This window comes from Vigna radiata, chromosome 5 (assembly GCF_000741045.1).
Source record: "Vigna radiata var. radiata cultivar VC1973A chromosome 5, Vradiata_ver6, whole genome shotgun sequence".
NCBI classification, from domain to species: domain Eukaryota; kingdom Viridiplantae; phylum Streptophyta; class Magnoliopsida; order Fabales; family Fabaceae; genus Vigna; species Vigna radiata.
In genome coordinates, this window is record NC_028355.1 from 23876986 (window position 1) to 23904255 (window position 27270).

The following is a 27270-nucleotide window of genomic DNA, read 5'->3' on the forward strand; positions in this document are numbered from 1 at the left end:
ACCAAACCAATATAACGGGTGCCTAAAACGGCTAGCCCCCCGTTGCCGAAACCGTCGTAGGTGTAGCTCACGCGCCGGATTCTCGTCCTCCTGTTCGCGCCTTCTCCTCCGAATCAATGGCCAATAGCCCGCCTAAAAGTCCTCGGCGCTCTAGATCGCCGATCCTCTTCGGACCTCAGGTTCTATCCGCAACATCCTCTCTCACTTCCGCTTCGATTTTTCTGCATATGGTTTATGCTTTGATGTTGAATTGATTTTGGTGGAATCTTTGTTTTGTTCGGTCAACTAGCTTATTCGTCGATTTTGCTTTCTGTGTTCAGTTGGTGAGTTTTGGTGCTAACTAATGTCTGGTGCGTGAGAGACAGAGAGCGGGAGATTAGGAGGCAGTGTAAGTAGGGTTGCAGGAAGAAGAAGCTTAAAAGAGAAATCAAAGAAAAGACGAACCTGTGTCACGTACGCCGCCGTGGGTGTGTTCGCCGCTGATGATAATAAAATTCCAAATATAAGATTCCTGATCGCTGCAAAGATTGTTGGGAGTTGGTGGTGGTCTAGGAGATGGTTGTCCCGGAGGTGGTGGCGTGACCTGCTTCCTCGCCGTGAAGGTGGCACAGGAGGTGGTGGTTGCTTAAAATGGCCCGCATTGCAAAAATAAAATCCAATGTAAAATTAATTTAACCATTTTAATAATATTACATTTACAAAATATTTTTGTTATAAAATTACAATTATTTTGAAAAAATATTATGGAAATAATTCCTATATGTTTTCCTAACCTTTTAATGGTTTAAAAAATAAATATATTCTTTTCCTTGTACAGTATATTTTCATAAATGTTAAAAATCATAATAAAATGAAAGAATTAAAGTAACAAATTTTAAAATGAAAAATATAAATATGTTTTGAAAGGGCGGGCTATATATGTTAAAGCAATAAGTTTAAGACTAATCATAATAAAATGAAAGAATTAAAGTAACAAACTTCAAATTGTAAAAAAATGGTGAAGTTCTCACTCAATTCAGCATTTTTTTTATCAGTTGAAATATACGTGCGCGTGTCATTTTTTTATATAATAAAAAATAGAATATAAAAAATTAATTATTATAATAAAACTTATTAAAATATATTAAAATTTATATTGGAAATATAAAAAATAAATGCATAAAAATAATTATGAAAATCATTCTTTAATTATTTTTTATGTATTATAATTATATAAAAGAAATACTGGCAAGTTTTTCATGAAAACTAAAAGTATAATTAAATACGTATAAAATCATAGTTATAAATATTTAGATTTTTTATGTAAAAATCGTGATTATAATTATATAATAAAAAAAATTGACTTTTATGAGTAATTTTTTAGCATAACAGAAACTAAAACGTTGATTAATAAATAGCCTCCACATTCTTTTAGATAGAAAAAAGACAAGATGTAAACATATTTATCTTGTTACTTAGAGAAAACAATTTTTTTTATCTAAAATGGATGAGAAGTGTCCATAATTCACACGTCTTATATTATTTAGATGTATCTCCATTGTAGAATTACTTCAAAAAGTAAATTATATATATATAAAAAACCACTATTAAAGCTCCAAAATAGTGATTATATAAGAAACAAAAAAAAAAAATTGTAAACAAAGAGCTATTATGAAGGCAATCACCACGTCCATATAAAAATATTAATGTTTGTTTTAATTATAATTTATAGGAAGTGGTAGGAGGCATGATATGAATATGAGTGGATCTCCCTATTATATAAAATGTTATTCGAGCTCAAATATAAATAATTAAATTCATTGGGAAGATCATGCCAATAACTTTCTCCCTTTCCTATTAAGCAAAATTATGTTAATTGAGTTTATTACTATTATTATTTAAAAAAAGGGAAAGTTATAATAATATGTCTTTTAACAATTTTTTTTAATTAACTTTTTGATAAATTTTAAGGAGAGATGTTTCTCTCAAATATTGCTAAAAGTATTCCAAATTGAAAAAAGTCTCTTTAATAATATTTTTTTATAATTTTTTGACAACGCATACGTGATATTACATTGTTATTCCATTTTAAATATTTTTTTAAACATAAATTCAAACATACCAATAAAATTATATGTGTTTTGTTGTCAAAAAATTGTTCAAAAGAATTGTCAAAATATTATTTTCCTTCTTCTCCATTATAGATTGGTTTACCTGACTAATTTAGGAAGTAAAGTTAATTAGATGAGCTGATTGATGACTTTGTGTCGTTGTTATAGTGATATCTCCAAAAGTCAGCTTGGTAAAAATGAATGGTATAGTTTTGCATAAAAGAGAGTATACGTGTGTGGAAGAAAAACAATGGCAATGTAAGAATGGATGGATATATGAGTGATTATGAAGCAACAGAGTGGCTTGCATTTCGCAAGGCCAAAGAATCACCAAATCAAGACCTCTTCAACAGAAAATGACAGATAAATAAACAAGGAAAAGAAAATAGCAAAGTCTAAAATTGTCTACTAGTTCCACCAACTTTCAGCCTTTGAATATCTCATCGTGCCTCCACTTTGAGAGGTTTATTCGGAAACCATATATTTGGCCTTTTAATCTCTTGCTTCTTGCAACCCCTACATTCCTTAGTCAAGGTATCCTCTCAGATATCATCCTCCTTATCATAATATCATGTTCATTCATAAACTTCAAGCACGTTTTGATGCATGTTGTTCATCCTTGATTGGCGTTGAATGTGACAGAATGTGTTTCAACTCACACATTCTTAGGATTTCTAGTTGCATGCATGAGCAGCATTTGATCATTAAGATTTCAGATATCTATCTATCTTTCTTTTTTTTTTCTCTTTTTTCCCTGCATACCAGATATTCATCGTTTTGTCGTAGAAGCATTGGTTTTTTGGAGCTTCTTGACTCGTGCTTTTTTGCTGGCTATATGTTGCAGGCGTACGTCAAAGCTTCATTGTGGGTTATTGATGTATTCTAGTACTTGACTGCCTTAGGGCTGGTTTTGCTTCTGTGTGTAAGAAAAAATTATCAGTCATGGCTGAAATCATGCCTTCATCTGTTGACCAACCCGTTAAACTTGGTAAGTCTAATAATACCTTGAATTTCATATTACAACATCTTCTCTGCAGTTTCTTTGTCGGCATTCACTTTATTTTATACACGCACAGTGTAATCTTCATCTACTTTAGATAGAACGTGGAATGGTACACACCATAATAAGAAATTTGCAGGCTATCATAGTCAAACACTTCACATTTAGATGTTCGGTTTGCAGAAATGAGGGTCATAGTAGAAATGCGCATATGGCTGACATCTTTTGTGGTTTGGTTTCCATTTCAAAAACACTTTAATGCAGAGTTTCAAACAAAAACTACTGATTAATGTTATTGGTTTACATAATTAATGCACCTGTAAAATTGTACGGATATAAACTTTGCAACAAATAACTGCTATCATTAATTAAATGCTTGGTTGGATAACAAACAGAAAGTATTTATGGATCCAGATATATGTATGGTGTGGGAAAAATATGTAGTTTACCTTTGCCAAGGTTGTTAATGGAAACAGGTACAACAGGAGCGGATGAAGATGTTTAGAGTGTGAATTTCTTTTTATAAATTATCTTGTTCAAACTTGTGTGGATAATTTTACTTTCTTGCAAGCACAGGTCATGAAAGTGAATATTCTGACGACGAAAAGAAGAAAAGGGTAGGATCGTTCAAGAAGGTGGCCATGAATGCCTCATTTAAGTTCAGGGGTTCCCTTACCAAGAAGGGGAGGAGGCACAGCAGGGTTATGTCTGTCGCTATCGAGGATGATCTTGATGCAGAAGAGTTGCAAGCTGTTGATGCTTTACGCCAAGCACTTATCTTGGAAGAACTATTGCCCTCAAGACATGATGATCACCATATGATGCTAAGGTGGCCTTGTGAAATAGTTTTCTTGCTCAAAGATTTACTTAATAGATGTAGTATGAGCAAATTAACTTTGTTTACATCTTAATTTCACACTCTAATAGCTATAATTGTACGATGATCCAGATTCTTGAGAGCAAGGAAGTTTGACATTGAGAAAACAAAACAAATGTGGGCAGATATGCTTAAGTGGAGGCAGGAATTTGGTGCTGACACTATCTCGGAGGTATTGTTCTGCGGAAAAGGAAACTCACTTTTCAAGCTGTGATCTTTTTGTATGATTTTTTGTTTTTGTATCTCATTGTAGGCTTTTTGTCTTTAAGGATTTTGAATTCGCTGAGCAAGATGAGGTTCTAAAATACTACCCACAAGGGCATCATGGGGTTGACAAGGATGGCAGACCCGTTTACATTGAAAAATTGGGTCAGGTTGACTCTGCCAAGCTGATGCAAGTAACAACAATGGATCGTTATCTCAAGTACCACGTAAAGGAGTTTGAGAGGACCTTTGCTGTTAAGTTGCCAGCTTGTTCCATTGCAGCAAAGAAGCACATTGACCAAAGCACAACTATTTTGGATGTGCAAGGAGTGGTATGTGTAAAAAATTTATGAACATGTTTCAGTTCATCGACTTCTCTACCAAAGAATAACCAATATGAGAAAAGAACAATAGTTACACCTTATATGATAGTCACTATGAATTTAAAAAGCCAATGTCCATTCCAACTATTTGTGGTGCATATCATATCATATCCACTGTTACTACTTTTTCAAATGGAAACAAGTTTCATAAAATTGCTGACTAGCATGCTTGCTCAGGGTCTCAAGAGTTTGAACAAAGCAGCAAGAGATCTCCTCCAGAGGCTTCAGAAAATTGATGGTGACAACTACCCTGAGGTACTGGTTTATTTTATCTATATGGGCATGCGTCCTTCTTATGTTAACCTAATTGAAACTTTTTTTTTTCTACAGTCACTGAACCGTATGTTCATCATCAATGCTGGTTCTGGATTTAGGCTCTTGTGGAACACCATTAAGTCATTCCTAGATCCCAAGACCACTGCAAAAATCCATGTAAAAGTTTTACCCTGCTGATCAATTAAAATCAAGGTGTTTTTCAGTTAAGCAGGGACACTGAACAGATTAATGATTTATTGTACAGGTCCTAGGTAACAAATACCAGAGCAAGTTGCTTGAAATCATTGACGCCAGGTTAAATTTATCTCCTCTCCCATTGAAGTATTTCATTCATCAAATACGTAATTTGGAATTGAGAAATGATAACTCTTCATGATCAAATTCATTGATGTATAAAAATACCATTAAATATGTTCTTCCATTATGTCATTGGAATTGCTCCTAAAGACTATAAATAACACCTCGGTTGTCTATCCTGTTTACCAGTGAACTTCCAGAGTTCTTGGGTGGTACTTGTACTTGTGCAGATAAAGGTGGCTGCATGCTTTCTGACAAGGGGCCATGGAATGACCCAGATATCATCAAGGTAGTCTACTGCTGAAGGATAAATTTTTTTAGTTAAGCAGCAAATTAAAAAAATAAAGTATTTGTTCTTGATGAATTAGATGATTCAAAATGGCGAGGGCAAATGCAAGAGACAAACCTTGTCCGGGATTCAGGAGAAAATAGTCAAAGAAGACGAGAAAGCACATCAAAACGTTGTAAGTTTCCATCCTTTCAGCAATTTCAGACTGCAAAACTTTGTAGTGAAACTCTTCGTATTTATTTGTTAGAATATCTGATAACTTAGTATACTTTTTTGGCCTATATTATCAAGGGAAACAAAGAATCATTTCCACAGACATACGATGTTGATGTGCCATGCGTATCTCCAAAAGTAAGTTCCATTGACGAAATGTAAATCATAGTTTCTCTCTCTACTATCATTTTTTTTTTTAAGACTTGCCCTTATAATATATATTACAGGTGGTAAAGCCTGTGTGCAAATATGAGGAATTAGCTCCTGTGCTTGGAAAGCCAGTCAATTCATCTTGGAATAAATTAATAGAGAATGACAAAGGTGCACTTTCTAAAGGTATTTTACATAAAAATGAATATTCCCTTGCACTTCTATACTTGTGGCTACTTCTGCTAAAATTATAACTATAATTTCGTAAAGGTGCAGATAGTTTTCCTAGCAAGACATCTGAGGTGAATACCAATCACTTTGTTGGTGGAATCATGGCCTTCATTATGGGGATTGTAACCATGATCCGCATGACAAAGAACATGCCAAGGAAACTCAATGAAGCAACACTGTTTAGCAATTCAGGATATTATGAGGGCACTATGATGAAAGCGGCCCCCTTCTCATGCATTGATTACATGACCTTTATGAAGCGTATGGCTGAACTAGAAGAGAAAGTCACTGTCCTCAACAAGAGATCTATCATGCCACCCGAAAAGGAGGAAGTGCTGAATAATGCTCTAAACAGAGTCACCACTCTCGAACAAGACTTGGTTGCAACCAAAAAGGTTTACGACTTTTCCTTCCTATTTTAATGCCATGAATGTTATTTCCATTATATTTCAACTTCGTATTTTATCTGGCTTTCTATTTCGGCTTTAGGCACTTGATGAAGCCCTTACTCGACAAAGAGAACTCCAAGCTGAAATTGACAAGAAAAGGAAGAAGAAGAAGTTGGTATGTTGTACTAGACATATATTTCCATTAATTTTTCTATAGGTTTATCTATCGACTACTTTTATTCACACTTTTTTGGTTTTTTATTACAGTTCCGCCGCTTCGGCTGTTTTGCTGCTTGATATCAAATAGTTTACTGCATCAGGAAGAATTGTAAAACTGGAGGCTTTCCATTTCGACAGCCTATCTATGTTTTAATAAACCTTGTGCCGATCCAATATGATGTTTGCCATTCCTAGACAATTGTGCGTATGTCGAAATATTGCATCCGTTTTTGACAAAAAAAAAATCATATTATCCAGCTTTAATCCATTGAGAATAACAAAAAGTGTTTTATCAATGTAACCCTTTGGTTCTGCATCGTCTTAAAATTTCATATACAGTTGTTTTTGGAAGTATGGTGCGCATTCACATAATCATCAAATGTACTTTCTCCCTTTCTCTTTAATTGGTACATTAATGTAAATCCTTAATAAATGTACTGACAACATTAGATTAAAACGAAGACTTCATCTGAACCATATAGCCAACGGCTACCTATCAAAAAATCATTTCGGAGACACTAATGTAAGTTTGTATGCCAGTGTTTTAGCATTACTGAAAATACTCAGCCAAAGTATACCTCGAGATTGAAAAAAAGAACAGAACTTTTCAACTAACAAAGGCAAACACAGATAAATGACTGCAACCACAAAAAAGAAAAAAGGCTCGTGTTTCACAAGCCAGCAAAGACAGTATTGTTGATATACACACGGTGAAAGAAACAATTCTCATTATACTGAAAATCAGCAGTCAGGGTTACATCTTGTGCAAGGTTAACATTCCTTAAGAACAACCGTGACATCCTGTGCAGAATCTCTTTCCCAGTAACAAATCTCACCAGCAAAACTTCTTTTTCTGATTAAAACAAAGACAATGAAGGAAAGAAAAATATAAAAAATCAGATGTATGTTAAGGTTTTAACTTTATTCAAAAGATACAGTTGCCAACTTACCCGAAACCTGGCTTCTTCTTGTCTGTCGATGTAAGCAAGCAGCTCTTCTTGCCTCATTAATGCGTCATGAAGAGCCTATGTAAAACTCATCAAATCCAAATGTTAGGGGCCCGGGTAAGCAATCAGTTAGACACTGTATTCTTCACACCTCTACCCTATACTATGTCATTTTGGAACAACAAACCTCAATTACATGCAGATGTTAATTTTTTTCTGTGTAAATGGCATTTTTTAGTTTTAGATTAAAAAATATGAAAAAGGCATGGATATACCTTAATGCTTTACACATGCACCGCATAAATACAGAGAGCATAGGCATGATATCATGATCTTCAAAAAGTAGAAAATAACGTAAGCATCCTACCTTTTTAGTAGCAATTAACTCAGCTTCCAAGGCATCCACCCGGCATACAGCAGCATTCAATAACTCTTCTTTCTCATAAGGCATCTCAGACGGTTTAGATTGGAGTGTATCAACCTTCTCTTCAAGCTCACCCAACCTTTTCAGCATGGAGGGAAGGATGTTTTCTTCTGTAGAAGGTGGATTTGAGGTCGTAGCTCGAACTTCCACGTTTGTTGTATCAGTAGGTGGTTCCGAAGTACTATCATCATTAGATGATAATGCAGAAATTTTCTTGGTCACAGGGTATGAAACTTGACGTAAAAGAGTTAATACGGTCAAGAAGAAGACAGACAGTGCTACCCAAATACGAGCTTGAAGTCCCTCCGGAGTTTTCTGATTGACAGGAAGAGAAGATGTTCCTGTATTGAAATTCAATTAAGTTTCTGGAGAAAATTGCATCAAACAATTCAAATCCAAAAGGCAAGTTGCACTGATTAGCAACAAAGCTAAGACTCCTAGTTACAGTTTCTAGGGATTGTTTAGATCCCTCTACGACTCTAACAGGCCCATCACAAACCTATATTATCGACTATCAAGTTCAGACATATTCTCCGTATATGTCAAGGATCCAATAGTTGAATATCTCAGTGCCGAGACCACAAAATCTCTAGCATGAGCACAAATAGCAAGAAGAATGATAAACTGAAAACTAAGCTTACCAGATAAATAATTTATAGTACACAGCTATACATATATAAACACGGAATCCCAAATTCAAAGACAAGTTATTTGAGAGTTATAGTGGCAGTCTAGACAAAGACACAATCACCACAAATCTAAGATACAAATAATAAGCCGACACCAACCCAATACAAGGAGCATAAAGCCTATCAACATACCATGATTTTAGAAGCATTTGTGAATATGGATTAATATATAATAAGCAAATATGAAAGACTTCATCAAAAGTGTACATCAATAAATACCACATCATAAGTCACTAACCTTTTGAGGTGTAAGACCTTTGTAGGGGGGTTTGCTTGTTCCAACCAGCATCAACAGGTATGTCTACCATTGGAACATATTCATCGTATCCAGACAAGTTACTGGCATAGCTTGTTTTTCCTACTATTTTAGCCTGACAAAGATCACAAATGCAAACAAATTTTATATTTAGGACAGAACACAGGGCAATCCTCTAAAAGATATTAGATACTTTGAATTTGGTATAGTTCTCACAATACCAAGTTGTATATTTCAAGATTTATTTACTATTTCCCATAACAGTAAAAAAAAAAAAAAAAAAAAAAAAAAAAAAAAACCCATCTAATCAAAACCACTTTTGATCGGATTAATTGAATCGAATGTGAATTTAAAACCAAAATGACAGGATGGTAAAATAAGAAATCCACGGGACTAGATCAATTACTTTCCTCCCAAAGTTAATCCAATCCAATCCACAAACACTCCTAAATTAACAAGCCCGGAAACGACGCACACATCAAGACAATAGTAGCAACTTCTTTAATAAGTCAAAACTTACTTCCTCATGAACAGGGGTCAGCTTAAGGTGAGAATAACTCCTCATTGCTTTTGGAGAGGATATATCTTCGGCCTCTGACCCTGATTCAGCAGTGGATGTATCACTACCTTTGACCTGTAAGGAAGAGGTGATAAAATTAAATATGACAAGTAATAAGATGGAAATTGAAGAAAGGTATGATTACGATGCCATTGATTTGGTTCCGTTTAAAAAAAAAGTACCGTTGGGTATCCTGGCTTAGCATACACAATAACCTTTCTTTCATTGTTAAGAACTTTTACAACTTGTTTTGACCGCCATGCTCCACCATTGAGAACCATCTATTTAGAGTTCACATGTAATCAACTGTTAGCTTATCACAAGTAAAACTGACATAGTATACATATAACCTATCAAAAATCAACCAAGAACAGCATATAACCTTGAATATTTCAGGGTTTTTCCAGGGCCCTTTATCAGATCTAAGGCAACCTCCTTCACAGCTGCAGGTACCTCCCAGAAATTCCGGCAACTCACTTCATCATGTGCAAAATAATACATTAGGCGTAAAAGGATCGTGCAAATTGTACAAGTGCAGAAACTTATGAAGTATTAACCAAGAAGGAAAAGAAAAATAAAAAAATATAAAATTGCAACATGCAGGTTATAATAAACATATAAAAAATAGGGACATTAAGTACCTGGCATCTATTACTTCTAGCAATTTGCTTTGGTACTTATTTCCAAGAACCTAAGTAATGTTTTGAAAGAAATATCAAACAGCTTCAGAAGTCTTATAAGTCATAACATCATTAAACAGATATCTACATAGCTGGAAAATGGTCATTTTACATACGTGAATCTTAGAAGTTGTTTTGGGATCGAGAAAAGATTTGACAGTGTTCCACAGCAGCCTAAATCCAGGCCCAGCATTTATAATAAACATCTGGCAAAGGGTCTGTGTGTCATTAATAAAAGAATCATTAGTCACTGACCATAGTGTATATGTTTCAGATTTCCAATAATAGATGAAATCAGCATTCCAAAAGAAAGTATAATAATTACACAAGGAACAAGAAAACACACCTCAGGGTAATTGTCACCGTCAATTTTCTGCAATCGTGTAACGAGTTCCCGAGCAGACTTCGTAAAGTTCTTAAGTCCCTGTAATGTCAATTATATAACAAACAAGTTGTAAGTTCTAGGCCTTTGGTTAAAAGTCAAGACAGAGGAATAATTAAAGGTAACATACCACTCCGTGAACATCTAAGATCGTTGTGCTAGAATCAATGTGCCTCTTGGCGGCAATAGTGCAAGCAGGAAACTTTACTGCAAAAGCTTTCTCAAACTCTTGCACATGGTACTTCACGTATCTATCCATAGTTGTAACTTGCATAAGTTTGTTTGGATCAACTTTTCCAAGTCTTTCAATATAAACAGGCCTTCCCTCCTTATCGATGCCATGATGGCCATGTGGATAGTACTTTACAACTTCATCCAACTCTTCGAACACAAAATCCTGACAAAAGCCCGAAACAGTATGTAAGGCGATCATTCACCGTAATATTGTTTCGGCACCAAACACCTGCCAAAGCAGAAGCCATACACATGTGCCAAATTCCAACCACATTTACCTGCATAATTGTGTCCGCGCCAAACTCCTTCCTCCATTGTAGCATGTCACACCACATATGTTTTGCCTTGTCAATATCGAACTTCCTCGCTTTCAGAAATCTTCAAAACGACAATTAAGAAAAGTCAGGTACAAGTTCATTTGTCCAAAATCATACAAGAAATTCAACACCAAACTAGGGTTTCGTTCTTTCTTTTTTTTTTTTTCAAGAACACCAGTTCTATCTGTGATACTTTTTTCCATTGAAATTCTTGTGCTATAATGGTTTTAAGAACATTCCGCAACAGCAATTTCATCCGCACAATCAAGGTTTTCGAACTCACTGCGGCCGCATAGCAAGTGCAACTGCAGCCACATCAGCTGCAATTTTCCGCAAAGTCAAGGATGATGACAACAACAAATGAAAAACCTTGAATTACCTTAACATCGTATGGTAATCATCAAACGCTTCAGGGAGCAATTCGTCCATGATCAAGGATTGGCGAAATGCGTCGACAGCTTGAAGCTCCTCGAAATCACGAACGTCTTCAATCGACACGGAGCTAACACGGCCATCGCTCTTTCTCCTGCTACTCTTCTTTCTAAGAGAGTGTTTGAATTTGGAGGACGCATTGAGCGCTTTCTTTTTGAGAGATCCAATTCTGGTCCTCCTCTCATCCTCGGAGTTCTCAAAGTCAGATCTCCTTTCCCTCTTTTCATCACTGCCCGAGAACCCCTCAAAGCCTGCCAAAACACACAATCAAACTCAAAGCGAAACAAACACACAAAAAACCACACTATTCAACGTCACAGATTGGGGCAATTTTCTGGAAATTAACCAAAGAGAGACTCACAAGGCCTAGCAAAACGATCGAGGGGACCGGACATTGCGGTTGCGATGATCAATTGCGACAAAAACACATAAAGGGTTGAGAAACCCTATAAATCGTAGATAGGATTGAATTTGAAGGAGGTGATACTTGTTTTGTGAGTGATTCCGATCAAAGGTGCGAAATGCTTTTGCGAGTGAAGTAAAAGACGATTTTGATAATAAAAAAAAAAAGAAATAAATAAATAGGAATAAATAAGAAGCGTTTGACGTCGGCGACAGCTAGAGAGAGGAGAAAGGTAAGGAAAGAAGGCGCGTGGGAGGTGTTATAGGAATAGAAGCTGGAGAAAGAAGGTGGCAGCATGTGGGTCCCAGTTGGCTGAGTGGCGCAGCCACGTGGCGGTGGCGGATGTAAGAAGATTCAGAGAATGAGCCAATTGGAAAGCGCCAGTCTCCATTCCCTCTGGGAAGCATTTCGTCAAACACTCAGCTTTACAAAAACCACCATACTCATCTGTCTTTCAATGTGTTCTAAAAGTTACGCATAAAAACAACGTATAATTTCACCTTCCATTCTTCTTCACATCTACTTATAATTTCTTACATCTTATTTTTCTTTGTAAAACCTTTCACTCTTCACTGTACCTAACTCTGTAAAGTTATCCACCGTCAAATTCCAGCAATTCATCTGAATCACACTACCTTCATAATTCAAAGATGTTTTTTGTGATACACCGGATAACTTTGACAAAAACGTTCTCATGATCGTTTTCTAATTTAACCAACAAACGAATATTCGTCTGAAAAAACAAAAGTCAACGTGTCTTAATTTATTCTAATCTTACCTTAATTATCATAACCACGAGAAAATTCATACTATGTTATATTATTTGGGTTCGATTTAACCGTTCTTGCAACTTTGTTCGTCTACTCCTTGCACACCTTTTTTTTTCACTTTTGTCACATACAAAAGGTATTAAATATTAAACAATCTAACAAATAAACGTCTATTAAAAGTAATTAATCTACCACAATACTTTAAACTTATATTTATAGATTTCAAAACAAGTTTTCTATTAGTATCGGTTTAATTACAATCTAATTAGTAATCATTGTGTTTTTGTTTAAAATAATCATCATCAATCATAATTCTTATTTAAAATCAATCCTTCAGTTAGTTTATGTTACTCGATCTACCGATTCATTAGATATTCTTAATTAATAAAACCATTCAATCTTAAACTGTTTGAATTTATATGAAACAACCTTCTAGATTTGTTGTTTAGGAAGAATTTTCGTTTTTTATGTCCTCTTGCAAATCATTAACAATTTGATAACACTTAAATGTAGAAGTAGATATTTTACAAAGTGTCTTCATAGATTATATTAATAAAAAACTTGATACATACGATTACTATACATTAGTAGAAGAGAAAGTGTTGGATATATTATCTTATATTTACTTTTTAACTTTAGTTAATTTATTATTATTTCTATCTTAAACTTATCTCGTATTGTTTTTATCATAAATGGAAAATATTGTGTGTATATATTTAACACAAAGGCCATCTATACCTCTACATATATTTAATACAAAGACCATCTATATTTTTTTCTTATATTTAACATGGTATCAATATACCAAAACATATAATTTAAATTTCCATAATCATTCTCTTATTTTTATCATAATTGTATTTACAAAGACATTTTACATTAAACTCGTAAATGTCTAACAAAAAAAACTCAATGCAAGCCACTTTTTTTTTTATGTTCTCTTCGCTTTTTCTTCTTTTTTTTTTTTAAAAAAAAAGTAAATAAAGATAATCGTGAATTGCATTTATTGTACTTCAACTTTCTTGTCTTAATCAAACTGACTTTGGATACCAAAATATAAGTCGTCTTGATTTTGATTTTGATGCAAACTACAAACAACTTGACTTAAGGAAAACTTCTAAATCAAATAATTAACACGCAAACAAATTTTGCTTCTATTTATAAACAACTTGCCTCACTGCGCTTCTCACGCATCAATCATACTCAATAGTATATCAAAATCCTATTATACTTTTATATATAATATATTTAATCATTTATCATGATGTATAAATAATTTTGGGTCATATTATTTTCTTTCGATAACTTTTTCCGTAAAAGTTCATTGAAAAAAATCTGTTGTAAATATTTTGTATAGCATGTCCTAACTCATTTTGACATATTTAAATATACATATATAATTTATTTCATCATCTTCACAGAGATACTAATATTTTTTTTACCTCTTCACTGTAAAAAAAGGTTAAACTGAATTAATAATATATATATATATATATATATATATATATATATATATATATATATATATATATATATATATATATATATATATATTTAACATTCTACCCCATGGAAGAGGTACACAAGTTCAAGGTGGTTTGGCTTTACGTGTGACTGGAGAGGTCCTGTGACCCAATCAATTAAAATTTATACATGTATATATATATATATATTCTTAAGTAATGTATTCCTCTGAAACACGTTATCACCGTAATTATTATTTATAAATTCATGTGTGAATTATTTGATAAATTAGTTTTTAATATATACCATTCAGAAAGTAGGGAATTATTATTCCTTTAATTCCAAATTTATAATTTTTGTTAGGAAAATGTTTCATTATCACATGTTGATTTCCTTTGCCTTAGTTATTGTTTACTTAAATTCTTAGTTTTTTTTTTATTATTTAAATAGATTTGAAAGGAGAGTAATTAAAGAGATTTGAAGATAAATTTTTTTATTATTTATTTGAGTGAATTTAGAAGTAAGTGAAAATGGATTTGGAAGTAAAGTTTATAAAAATTAGTGTAAGATTTGATTAATTTGACAGATTAAAAAAATTTAGTTCAAAATCTACATTCATTTACCTACAAATTCACCCAAATAAACAACAAAAGAATTTACACTCAAATCTCCTCAATTACTCTCTCTCACATCCATTCAAGTGAACAAAACCTTACTCTTCTCCTTTTTTCTTACAAATTAATTTTATAAAATTAAGTTAAATATAAATATACTTACTACATTGATCTCAAAGTGAATCATGATTAAGTTCTTTTATTTAACCTAACTCACTCACTTGTTATATTAATATTTAATTACTCAATAATAGTTTCTTATAAATCAATCTTTAATAATTTATCATTAAATAATCATTTTATAATTCCTCAAAATGTTCATTTTCATAACTCATTAAACATCAATTTCATCCAACTTCACAGTAATCCCACCTCGTATCAAATACCATTAAAATCAAAATTTTATAATACATATATTCATTAAATTTCCCTTAAAATAAAGAAAATAATATAGTTTATTAAGAGGAACAATTGCTTAAGCGAGATATTATCATTTGAGTGTCAATCACGATTGTATTTTACTCCTTATTTAAACACCAAATTGTTGTTTTAGTGTCAATATATCATTACGTGAACTACTAAACTTTTAAAGTAATAATATTTATTTTGATATCTCTCTCACTTAATTATTTACTTAGCGTCTAAAACTTCATGAAATAAAAATGATATGATATTTCTTTCAATATGAAGTTATTTACTTAATCAATACATACCTAAACACACGTTAAAATATTACACATAAAAATAACATTAATCATTTATTCAACGCAATCATTACATACAAACTGAAATCATGCATGCCTGCAACAATAAAAACAAGAAACCAAAAATTAAAAAGATAAAAACTTACTCAAAACTAAAATTTAATGAAATCAAATTATCCTAAAGTTATCGTCTTCTAATACACGTGCTTAAATTCCATAAAAAAAGTTTAACGGTTTATATTCTGGAAAGATAAAAATGTTTTGGATATATAAAAATACGAATTTCTTAATGTTATAACTTTTATAATTATTTAAAGTATAAATAACTAATATTTGAATCGGCATATTTTTTTTTTTTTATAAATCTTAATATTTGTCATACAAAATAACAAGGGAAAGAAGAGTTAAAAAATCCCAAAGTTCTTTCTTCTTTTAAGTTCATTTTTTAAACATTTTTATTAAAAGGTAGTTAAATATTTATTTGTAAGAAAATATATACAATATATCTTATCTTGTTGAAGATGATACTATAATTGCTTCCAATTTAGACAAAGATTGCAATCCCAACCTAAGTTTCTTATTTGAGGAAAAAGGCTAACATCGTATGTATTGAAAAAATAATTAAGGAAAAAAAAATATATTTGGGCTTCGTCTAACACAACACATGCCAACGGGTTTCTGTAAGTCACCTTTTATTTGGGTTTCTCTTAGCTTAGATTGAGGAGTGCATGAATGATCTTTCTTCCTGCACCTCCACATATTTCATTCTGTACTCCAGAAACATGTGAAAACACTTATTTACCCCTATCTTCTTCCTTTATCTATTCGTTCTTCGTTCAGTCATCATGAAAGGATATAATTTGATTATGTTATTAATATGTATCTGACGTTTCATTTGTTAGATGTTCTGAACAAAAAAATTGTAGAATTTAAAATAGTGATGAATAAATTAATTATGAATGACATAAAAAAATGAAAATAAAAAATCGAAAGGATATTCAATTTTTTTAAAATTTAATTTAATTTAATTTGCCAAAACCTGGTTGTGAAATAAAAATGACTTGCTATTTATATTATTTAAAATTACCCAACCTGTCTCACCTCTTGGGCCCAGCCCAAAAACAGAAATCATACGCACACCAATACTATATACCCTTACACATCTATTATGATACTTCATTTCTAATCATACATAAAGCGGTTGTTATAAAAAGAGCAAAATTTTAATATGTACTTCAAAAAGTACAATATATATGGTGACTCTAAATAAAGAAAAAAATAAAATAAAAAAAAATCTTTTTTAGTCATCTATAATTTTCAAATAAAGTATTACAGTTAAAATTGTGAGCAAGAAAAAGACTATTTTTTTGTGAGAATAACTAGTGATATGATGAATGAAAGAAGGAGATATAAATAATAATAAATATATTTATTTTATTTATTATTTGAATAACTATTTCATTAGTGTGAAATATTTATTATTATCATAGGTAATAGTTATTAAAAAATGTAATTAATATTTTAAAGATTAAATAGATAGTTTAATATAATAAATATTTCTATATTTTATTTCCTTTTTGTAATGAAATTGATTTTTATTTTATGTTTATTTGTATTTGTGTTTTTCTATTGTCTTTTTTTTATTATTTGTTATATATGATGGTAATAAGTTAAAGAGAGTATGTGAACGGAGTTAGTTTTCGTTCCCTTCTTTATTCTCTTATCATTTTTTAAAAAAATTAACTGTTTTAATCTCCAAATTATATAATAAGATTTTAGTTTTGTTTTCATCTCAAACTTTAATTCTTTTAAAGTTTTATACTTAAAAGAAAATGGATGTAACTTATTTTGTTTTTCAACCTTAACTGTTTTGGACACGTTAAATTAAATATTTCTTAATTTTCTTAATTAATGTTGTCATTTTTGTAAATTAAAAATTTATGCCACGAGTTTATATATAGTTGAAAATTAAATATGAATTTACGGTCAAACTATTTGAATCCTAAAATCAGTATCTTAAGTAGTTCAGTGAGAAAGGTAGAGTATTAAAATAGTTCCTACTTACTCATGCAATAAAAAAAGCACTGGAAGAAGATCACCATTTAATTTTTTGTTTTTTCTGAGTGAGAGTCAGATCTTCTAGAAGCCCAATTTAATAAAAGGTTTGAAATGTTTTCAAGAAAATAAAAAGTTTTTAATAGGTTTCTTTTAAAAAAATTGACTTAATAATACATCGTAAGAGAAAAATAAAAAAATTAAAAATTATATAAGAGATCAGTTAACATGAAATGATATGCTTTTCTTAACACAGTAATTTAGATTTTGAATTCTTTCTTTAATTAAAATGGGAAAGAAATACTCTGCACATGTCATGTGTGCTTTGATGAATTGGAGAATCTTACTATTTTCTTTTCCATTACAAACTAACTTAATCTAAATTAAGAAAATTATTTATTTTATGAAAATGTATTTTTTGACTTATTTAAATGAGTAAAAAAAAGTAAGCTATATAAAAGGATTTTGTATAATTTCATGAGTGATGATAAAAATATAACATGTTCACATCATCATGTTTGATGACGTAAAACTGTTTATAATATTACATATATTTTTTGTTTAAAAATGAATTATTTCTTAAATAAAGTAAAGTAGTGATGTATAATTTTATAAATATTGGAAAATGAGATATATATACTTTTTTATTTTTATTTTTTTTTTAAAAATAGAATATTTACGTGCTAATGAAATTCTAAAATTCGGCTGAATGAGTTTTTCTAATGTGGTTCCCAGCTGGATTTCCACAGTAACTGTCTCAATCGATATGGCGCTGCTACGACATCTAAATTTCACATGTATCAAATATATTTTCTATTTTTCTATATTATTTTTAATATTTTTTATTTCATTTTTAAAAAGCGGTTAATATAAGTTTTTTTATTAAAAGTAATATAGTCGTATTATTAAATATGTTATTTGTGTCAAATTTAAAACCTTATGAAAATAAGATAAAATTAAAATAATTATTGTAACAAAGAATAAAAAGTTATTAAACTAATATAAAACCAGAAACAAATGTTTTTCTTTTTGATACATAGGCCATGATAATTATACAAAAGAAAAAGAAAAAGACACAAAATTTATTTTGGCTTGTTGGTTGATTTGAAATAAAAAAAAAAAAAGTTATAATTTTGTTTTGACAGCTTTTTGTTCTATAAATTGGGTTGGTTGAAGTGTAGAGACTCCCCTTCCACTTTCTTCCTTCTTTCTCATAGCTAACTTTTGAGATATTTTTGGCACTCTGCATCTTTGCACCACCCTTTTCGTTCATTCTTTCTTTAACGTCTTCTCAATCTTTCTGCAGAAATTGATTCTCAATGTTCTGCACAATCCGCTTTGAAGAAGGCTCTTAAATGCCCAACATATTGTTCTTGATGTTTGAGATTGATGTATCCAATTCTGAGTGAAATCTTCTTTTCCGGGTGTATGATCAATTCCACTGTGAGACGCAGGACCCATTTAGTTCAATCCTTCTCCGTTGCCTTCCTCTACTGGCTCTACTACGTTTCATGATTTCTACCTAGAATTAGTCTTTCTATTTATAGTTTCTGTATTACTGTTACTACTACTATTTTTCATCAGCGTTTTTCTTTTTCGGTTTTGTAAGTGTCTGGGTCCTGCGTCCTCCAATTCAAGGTTCGATTTTTCTTGTGTGTTTACGTTTTGATTCAAGTGTTGGTCAGTTTGGATGGCTTCGTCGAGTGGAACATCTTCAGGGTCGTCTCTGCTTCAGAATTCGGGTTCAGAGGAGGACCTGCAGGCGGTGATGGATGAGAGGAAGAGGAAGAGAATGATATCGAACCGCGAATCGGCGAGGCGATCCCGAATGAGGAAGCAGAAACACTTGGATGATCTGGCATCACTGGTGACTCAGCTGAGGAACGAGAATCACCAGATTCTGACATCGGTCACCCTCACCACCCAGAAGTACTTGGCGGTGGAGGCGGAGAACTCGGTGCTGAGAGCACAGGTAAGCGAGTTGAGCCACAGGTTAGAGTCTCTGAACGAGATCAACCACTTCTTGAACGCCACCAATGGTGTCTTTGGGCCTCCGGGCCCATCTCCAACCTCCTTCCTTGAGCCCGAGGGTAGTAGCAACTTCTTCAACAACCCTTTCAACATGGCATATCTCAGCCAACCGATCATGGCTTCTGCAGATATGTTGCAGTACTGAGATGGGTTTGTTTGTGTTTAGGTTCGTGTTTGGTAGGGAGATTGTAATCGGTGGTGGCAGAGAGAGAGAGAGAGAGAAAGAGAGTGAGTGCGATAAGGAATAATGATGAATGTGTATCATACGATAAAGTAGGTAAGCTTGTTGGTGCTGCTTCTGTGAATGGGCCCTTTGCTCTTCTCATATCAGATCACCCTATTATTGCAGCAACTGTACTTCCCTTTGTTACACTTGTAGTGTTTATGTAATATCACCAAATCATATAACATGTTTTATCTCATTCATTGTTTTCCATTTCACTTTAACTTTTTTCCGATCTTCTTTATGCAATCGCCTTTCACTACCTAAATCAAGAGTTTAAAATTTGTACGGCAAAAGAAACGAGGTTTAAAAAAATTCCACCGAAAAGACTGATCAATCATGTTTGTGACAGAAATTATCAGATCATAATATATGGGTATTTTACATTCATAACATAACAGAAAAAGTGTAAAAACATTATAATGATACTCAATAGAAAGTTACAGTTATTAATATGATTTTTTTTTTTCTTCACAATTTATTTACACATATATAGTAGAAGTTTGGTTAAGGGAGACAGTTTTTTAACGAAACTGCAATAAAAATTAAGCTCTTTCAATAGTAATAATATTGTCGACCCCTCTCTTTAATTGTTCCATATTTTACTTTCTGTGGTGCCCCTTTTGCTCGAATGCTCTGTATCATTCATTATTGTATACTAAACTCCATGTTTTGTTTATTTGTTGCATTGTTTTTACCTTTTCCTTCTGCGGTGCCCCTTTTACTCAAATACTCTGATTAATCAATTTATTATTTTATATCCTGAGCTAGTGCTTTAGACTAAACTGGAGGTGGTATACAATTTTGATACTTGCACTTCATTAATAGTTTAGTGGACAAAGTTGAATTCACTAGTATATAGTAATTCATGTTTGAACTTTGACATGATGTACGCACTCTTTCAGTCAGTGGGTCCAGGCTCAAGTTTTACTGCTCTATACTGTCATCTTCTTTTCTGAGCTACGTTTACTTTTTGATCCCACAGATTTAGGAGTTAGGTTCATTGAGCTTTCAATAATTCACATGGTTCACCGATTTTTCTTTCATTACTCTTGATACAAGATTTTGGTGGTTAGCTGATAGACTTGTAATAGACTAATACTGGCAGATATAGTAAGAACTAAAAGCTAAATATGCTATTACCAAGAAAGGTTTAAGATTCCAAGATATTATTATACTTGGTAGAAATATATTCGGTTTGTCTATGGAGGCCTCATGAAGTACCCAGAGATTCGCATATCTTAACTGAAGGAAAAGTCCAAAACTGACCAACAAAAGAAAGTGACAACTGAAGAAGAGAGTTGCCTGTGGCACCCCCAACTTCTGATCTTCTCATAATAGTTTTGCAGCTTAGAAGAAATTTCTTGAAATGGTGAACTCTGACGTATATATCTCCAATGTCTGTGATATGTCTAACTAAAATTACGAGTCATTATATCTTAAGCCACTCTCATATAGCTAACAAGCAATATATTTCAGTGTTGATTGGTACCAGGAAAGGTAAATGCATACATGTGTATGCAGTAAAATATGAGTTTAATGAGAGGGTTATTCTTGCACTGACAACTAAGAAATTGAAAGCAAAGGTACTATACAACTTTGAGTTAAAGCTGACACGCCAAGTTCTTGGAAAGTTATAAAGATTAAAATACATGATTTAGTAATAAGAGCAAATATGAGTGCGGTCTTATTGTGTGCCAGGGAACAGTTTTCACGTGCTAGGACCAAGGTTTTCAGAGCAAGTATCTCTAGACATGGTACTGAAATCTCAGAACTGAAAGTCATGGTTTGCATATGCTGTGTTATTATGTTCTGTAACTTTTACCTGAACCTAAATCTTATTTAACTAAATAGCAAGTGACACCAAAACATGTGGTTTGGTCACGTGAAAATTTACTAAATATCTATAAAGTATGGTTTAGAAGATAAATTAGCAGCACACGTTGTATACTGATGAAAAAATAGACCAGGAATCTCTCAGCAAACATAGAGAAGTTAATTACTAAGTTGAAATGCTGTTATTGGTGTGAAGAACGGTAATAACTTAAATGGTTTGATAGCTTTATACCTAACTTTGCTGAATTTATTGTATGTTTCTGTTCCAAAAGAGAAAAAGAGGGTGGAGAGTTTCTTGCAATAGCAAAGGCTGCTTGCTCCTTGATATTGGAGTTAATGCCTCAAAAAGTTAAAGTAAGCGCGCTTACTTGTACTTACAAAGTTGATTTATTTAAAAGTATTTTAGCTTGTTTTTTACTCTACTCTTCAACATTTGTTATGGAAGAACTTTCTAACAAATGAATAGTTTTCTTCTTTTTACCTTCATTCTTAAAATACCATCTTTTCTTTTTTTCTTTTCCCTACTCCTATTAGCATTCACACGCTTGAAAACAAACAGCACACTCAAAATAGTTTTTTCCCCTTTCCCAATCACTACACATGTTTTGTCTTTGCATGGTACATTTTCTTCTGCGGTTTCAATGCTTCGGTCACACCCCAAATATATTAAAAATATAAATGTCACGAATACTCACGCAACCATGATTCCCTTTAAATAATGTTGGTTTAAAGCATTAAGATGACTTACATTAACGACAGTTGCATCTCTCAACTTCAACAAAACATTAGACAAATGCAGCATTATTCCAACTTGAAACTACAGATGTATCATTGGATCAGTTTTCTACAAATGCCAACCATGAAAAAAAAAAAAAAAAGCTTTTTCTTTCCTTTTAAGATGGAGACTTGCATCAAGATTACATGTTCAGAATGAACTTCCAAGATATCAACATATTTATCACTTCACCTTCTCTTTGTCACAGTTTTAGTATAATATTATTCACACGAGGTGTTAAGTGGTGGAGCCTAAAAGCATGCGAAGGAGGTACTTCCAGGAAGCAACATTGGACTGTCTAGAATACATTGTCGGAGAAAACCATGAGATCTGATTCAATGATTCACTAATCCATGTGTGATTTCATTGCAATGTATGGTAGCCTTGGATTGAGTAACATGTAAGGCTTTGACTCAGCCGCAAAAATCAAACCCACCACAGCACATACATTGTGCTCGTTGCTGAAACAAAAAAGTCTGTTAATTTCATCATTCATTTATCCAAAATAGTGTAAAGGAGAAATTCCACTTAATTAGTCTGTCAAAGTAAAAAACTTTTAAATAGATATTTCAGTTGGGGTTCAACTCTAGGATACAGGAATATAATCTCAGCCTCTTCTTTTTCAATGCCAAAATCTACAAAGTTCAGAAGTTTTAAGTTCAATGGCTACAGCTGAATTCGCATATATTTTTCTGCACATAACAAGATTTCGATTGGAGGGTTCACAGTTAACAGCATATTCGGGAGAATAATCTCTGATTTACAAAAGGGACCTTTGAGTTGTAAATTATAATGTTTTGTTTTCTGTTGGTAACATATCTGCAGTTTTTTGTAACAATCCTACGTTTGATTTCAATTGATAAAAAGAAGTAGAATAAAATAAAGAATGTTATCATGATTCGCTGTTTGGTGGATTGTTTGAAATAAGATAAAATAAAATACAACCTTGATCAAATAAATTATATATTCTACATCGTCTTATATTTTATCTCATTTCCCTCGAATTAAATGGTATACGGAATCAACTTTTTTAAGTCTATCATAAAAATATTTCAACTGATAACTTTATTAACTTCAAATCACTGTGTCCGATCCTTTAATTTATGCTGTTTATCATCAGAACACAAGCAAAGGAATACGAACTTTATTTCTTATCAGGCTTATTCTATAGCTACATATTCTTTTTCTTTCCATGCTTATGAGAACTCTGAGCCTTCCCTTAACTTGGGTGCACAAATGAAGAAAAACTAATTGCCAGCTTACAAAAGAATACGGAATAACAAGGACGGTTCAGTGGTCACTGAGATGAAAGCGAAAATTTTATATATTTTAGTGATGCTCTGCACTCTGCAGTGCCTTTTTGTGTGTGAAAGCAAGATTGGTGTCAGGACCAAAATTCTGAAACAGTAATATTTTTCAATCAGAACATAAAGTTTTCTCTTCTATCTATGCTACTTGCATTTGGAGGTAAAAACATCATGGTGCAATCTTTTTTTTTTTTCAAAATTTTTGTAAATTTTTTAAAACTTATACCATTTCCATAATTTTGAAAGAAACTTGCATTAATTTCATGCTTTTACCTGCATTTGGAACCAGTATTAGAAAAAAAAAAAGAACAGGGAAGCAGTAAGGCAACAAATTGTACATTTTTAATTCTGGCCATGCATTCCTTTAGAAAAATGGACTTGTATTGGAATGCAATTGTGGAGAAAAATTATTGGTATTCATATTTGTTTTTTAGTTGAAATATATATAACTCATAAAGATTCCCACACCTGAAATACTTGGCTTAGGTGCATCAAAGACGTTGGAAGTTCCACATCGACTAGAGATAAAACCAATTTATAATATATAAGTGGGGTGCAGACCTCACCTTACAAGCTCGAGATGTATATACCTCGACGTGAGGGAGTGTGTTGGAAGTCCCACATCGACTAGAGATTTATAATATATAAGCGGGGTGCAGACTTCACTTTACAAACCGTTACAAGCCGGTTTTGTGGGGTTGAGTTAGGTCTAAAACTCACTTCTAACAAAAGATAGATGAGTCCTGAATCAGTTCCATTATTTGCTTTACTGACAAATGAGTTAAGCAAGAGAGACCAGGAATAGCAAGGTTTGCATTTCATTCTCTCCTGGTTGAGGAATAGAAACCACAAATAGGAGACTAAATTTGAAGACAGAAATGATGAAAGTGGGTGTACTTTGATATTTTGGTTTATAATTTGATGTCTTGGAGAGAAAGGGTGACATTATTATTATTATATTATATGCACAGAGGCCCCGACATTTGGAAAGAGGAGACAAGGATGATGAAATCTCCCATGATGCATTCTTTTGGGATTTGAGTACATGTTCGGAAAGTAAGTTTAGGGCATTTATTTATAAGGAAAGAGGAAAGCATGTGGCCAGCCATGCTATTGAATGGTTCACATGACTTGGTGAAAAAGTTGTCCTAATACTCAATATATTTAGTGCATGCCTCATTTTTAAATTGGGATCTAATTTTAGTAGGTTATGGTGAGGTCATGTAGCCAGAATGCTCTAGAATATCAGAAATGCAGTATCAAGAAAAACTACAAGTGTTGTTTAGATAAGTAAAAAAATAAGTGATTAGTTTGTACAACCTTTTCTGTATCAAGTGTCATGATTTTTACCTTAATTTATAAGAAAACGAAAAAGAAAGTTCCAATTTATGATACAAGTGAATGACAATGGGGAATCCAAGTGATATGTGATCATACTACCACTAAGGATCCTTACTGAGGGAAGAGGGCTAAATGGTGTTAGTTGTAGTTGGTGACACTACTCATTTACCTTTGCAAATGGAAACTCCTACTGTCATATATAGTATGGTTTTTAAGAATATAAGTTAGCAAGAGTTTTGTTAGATTAAAACATTATCTATGCTTATAAAAAAATCAATTTTAAGATAAAGATGGCTACTTCCCTGAGGTCACAAAACTGCATACGTTTTATCATGGACCTTGAACAGTTTATTTTATAAGTAATGGTTTTACACCTCTCAAAGTTTCCTCCAACACAGGGCTTAACTTTAGAGGAGCAAATACGCAGTGCTTCCCCTTTTAAAGGGTCCATTCCATTCCTTTCACGTTTGGAGTTAGAATAAAAAGCATTCTCAATTTCTGATGCCATTGGTCCTTAATAAAGTTACATACCAGCTTTTGACCCAAAATAAAAAAGTTATATCTTGCTATGGGTGTGCATAACAGCACAACCAGTAGATAGTAAGTGTTTTTATAGGTAAGAGAGGTTTTGCTAATGTTTAAACTCCTTAATTTTATTTTTATAATGCCAGTGACTAGAGCTGAGCTTAAAATTTTATACAAACTAGTCAAACTTATACCATTTGTTGAACCTAATAAATTTACTTCCCTTCGATTGATACTTTGAATAGCATCTTGTCTCCCAAATTGCCATTTAATCCCCGTGATTGGTTTCTCCATTGATTCAACCCGTTATTCATTTCTCACATCGATTAAAGATAAGATCAATACAAACTTTACACTCAGATTTTTCGATTTTATGAAATTGAATACACATTATATAATTAAGTATAAACTTTACAGTCGATTTTTCGATTTTATAGAGTTGAGTTAACTTTAAAGTCTATTCCTAAAAATACCCAATTAGACAATATATCTAGGTTGTAATCTTCAATTGTTGACTTTAGTTTAAAAAAGAAAAGGATTCTTCAGCATTAACAATTCTCTAAGTAACGTTTTCGGACAAAGATCTAAGAATTTATTTTCTCCGGCGAAATAGGGAGTGCAAGGTACTAACTAAATACATGTTGACGATAATCATGTCACCACATGGGGCTGTGGGAGATTATTTAAAACGATATAAAGTAGTTTTCTTTTTTGACTTTTGTTAATTGGTTATTGTTTCTCTATTTTTATAAACACGGATATGACGAAAATGGCAGAATATTTTACATATTTCCATTTCTCAATGTTAAATATCTTGAAATAGTTCATACAACATAAAATACATTTTATCCTTCGGTATCTCATTTGATATAACAATTCGAATTTCTTTAGAACATCTCTAACCTTTGAAGTCTGGATACTCTTTTTTTTTCCAGGTGAATAACGCTGACTAAACTATGAAGTTGGATTCTTCAAAAGTTTTGATAAAAGAAGAAAATGATTATCTTATTCTCAAAGATAAATAAAGTTTTGATGAGAAGAAAAGTTAGAAGTCTCATTGATGATGATTAATATAAACAGTTGAAGAGTTAAAGCATGTTTGGTTTCATTAATTTCATTAGAGACTTATAAATTTAATTATTGAAAGCATATAATTTATGTATATAATTTAATATAATTAAATTAATAGGTCAAAAATGAAAAGATGGAATATATTGGATCACTTGAGAAAAACAAATTTTTCATAATAATACACAGTGATAATCAATCATTATTAATAATCAATTATTATAAAAAAATATCTTCGAAAAATATTGTGGGAATAATCTATTTAAATTGTGCATTGACATTTTATATTTTGAACTAATTTTGAAATAAACTTTTCTAAAGTAAGTATTTTTTTAAAAATTAAGCAAAGCTCTATTATTTCACTAAGTATGATGTTAGGTAATAAGATGTTATTGTTGCTAAGTAAAACTGATAATCTTTTGTGTGATTTAAACCAGGTATTCACTCATTGTGAATTTCAAGAAAAGTATTTTTTCATTTATTGTGTGACTAAAAGAAGTTGCTCATTCCTTGTTTTCAAGAGAGATATTTCTCATGTGACTTCAAGAGATTGTACATTTTTTTCTAAACTGTTTTATTCCTATTTATAATCTCAGTTTATTTTAGTATTTAATTA

At 32.1% G+C, this 27270-nt stretch overlaps 3 protein-coding genes across 6 annotated transcripts; 2 read left to right on the plus strand and 1 right to left on the minus strand.

Annotated features, from left to right (window-relative positions):
* Window positions 1–2332: 2332 nt before the first annotated feature.
* Window positions 2333–7127, plus strand: LOC106761402 (phosphatidylinositol/phosphatidylcholine transfer protein SFH3). Of its 4 annotated transcripts, XM_014644955.2 has the most exons (15): window positions 2333–2624; window positions 2935–3078; window positions 3667–3919; window positions 4040–4139; window positions 4237–4503; window positions 4732–4809; window positions 4885–4986; window positions 5075–5124; window positions 5317–5416; window positions 5496–5591; window positions 5708–5767; window positions 5857–5965; window positions 6050–6405; window positions 6500–6574; window positions 6667–7127. In XM_014644955.2, exons 2-15 carry the CDS (start codon window positions 3033–3035, stop codon window positions 6694–6696), a joined length of 1722 nt encoding a protein of 573 aa, XP_014500441.1. In that variant the 5' UTR covers window positions 2333–2624; window positions 2935–3032; the 3' UTR covers window positions 6697–7127. The 4 variants fall into 4 exon arrangements, with proteins under 4 accessions (XP_014500441.1, XP_022636789.1, XP_022636790.1 ...); XM_022781068.1 differs by lacking the exon at window positions 2333–2624 and having other exon boundaries at window positions 2704–3078; window positions 6056–6405; XM_022781069.1 differs by lacking the exon at window positions 2333–2624 and having other exon boundaries at window positions 2704–3078; window positions 5857–5950.
* A 15-nt stretch (window positions 7128–7142) lies between these two features.
* LOC106762285 (phosphatidylinositol/phosphatidylcholine transfer protein SFH6) lies at window positions 7143–12380 on the minus strand. Its single transcript, XM_014646108.2, has 14 exons — window positions 11900–12380; window positions 11486–11789; window positions 11068–11167; window positions 10686–10952; window positions 10520–10597; window positions 10290–10391; window positions 10135–10184; window positions 9876–9969; window positions 9676–9774; window positions 9455–9568; window positions 8917–9049; window positions 7933–8330; window positions 7569–7643; window positions 7143–7471 (listed from the first exon to the last, which is right to left on the minus strand). Exons 1-14 carry the CDS (start codon window positions 11931–11933, stop codon window positions 7451–7453), a joined length of 1869 nt encoding a protein of 622 aa, XP_014501594.1. The 5' UTR covers window positions 11934–12380; the 3' UTR covers window positions 7143–7450.
* A 6341-nt stretch (window positions 12381–18721) lies between these two features.
* LOC106760792 (bZIP transcription factor 11) lies at window positions 18722–20005 on the plus strand. Its single transcript, XM_014644219.2, has one exon. It carries the CDS (start codon window positions 19239–19241, stop codon window positions 19722–19724), a length of 486 nt encoding a protein of 161 aa, XP_014499705.1. The 5' UTR covers window positions 18722–19238; the 3' UTR covers window positions 19725–20005.
* The last annotated feature ends 7265 nt before the right edge of the window (window positions 20006–27270 follow it).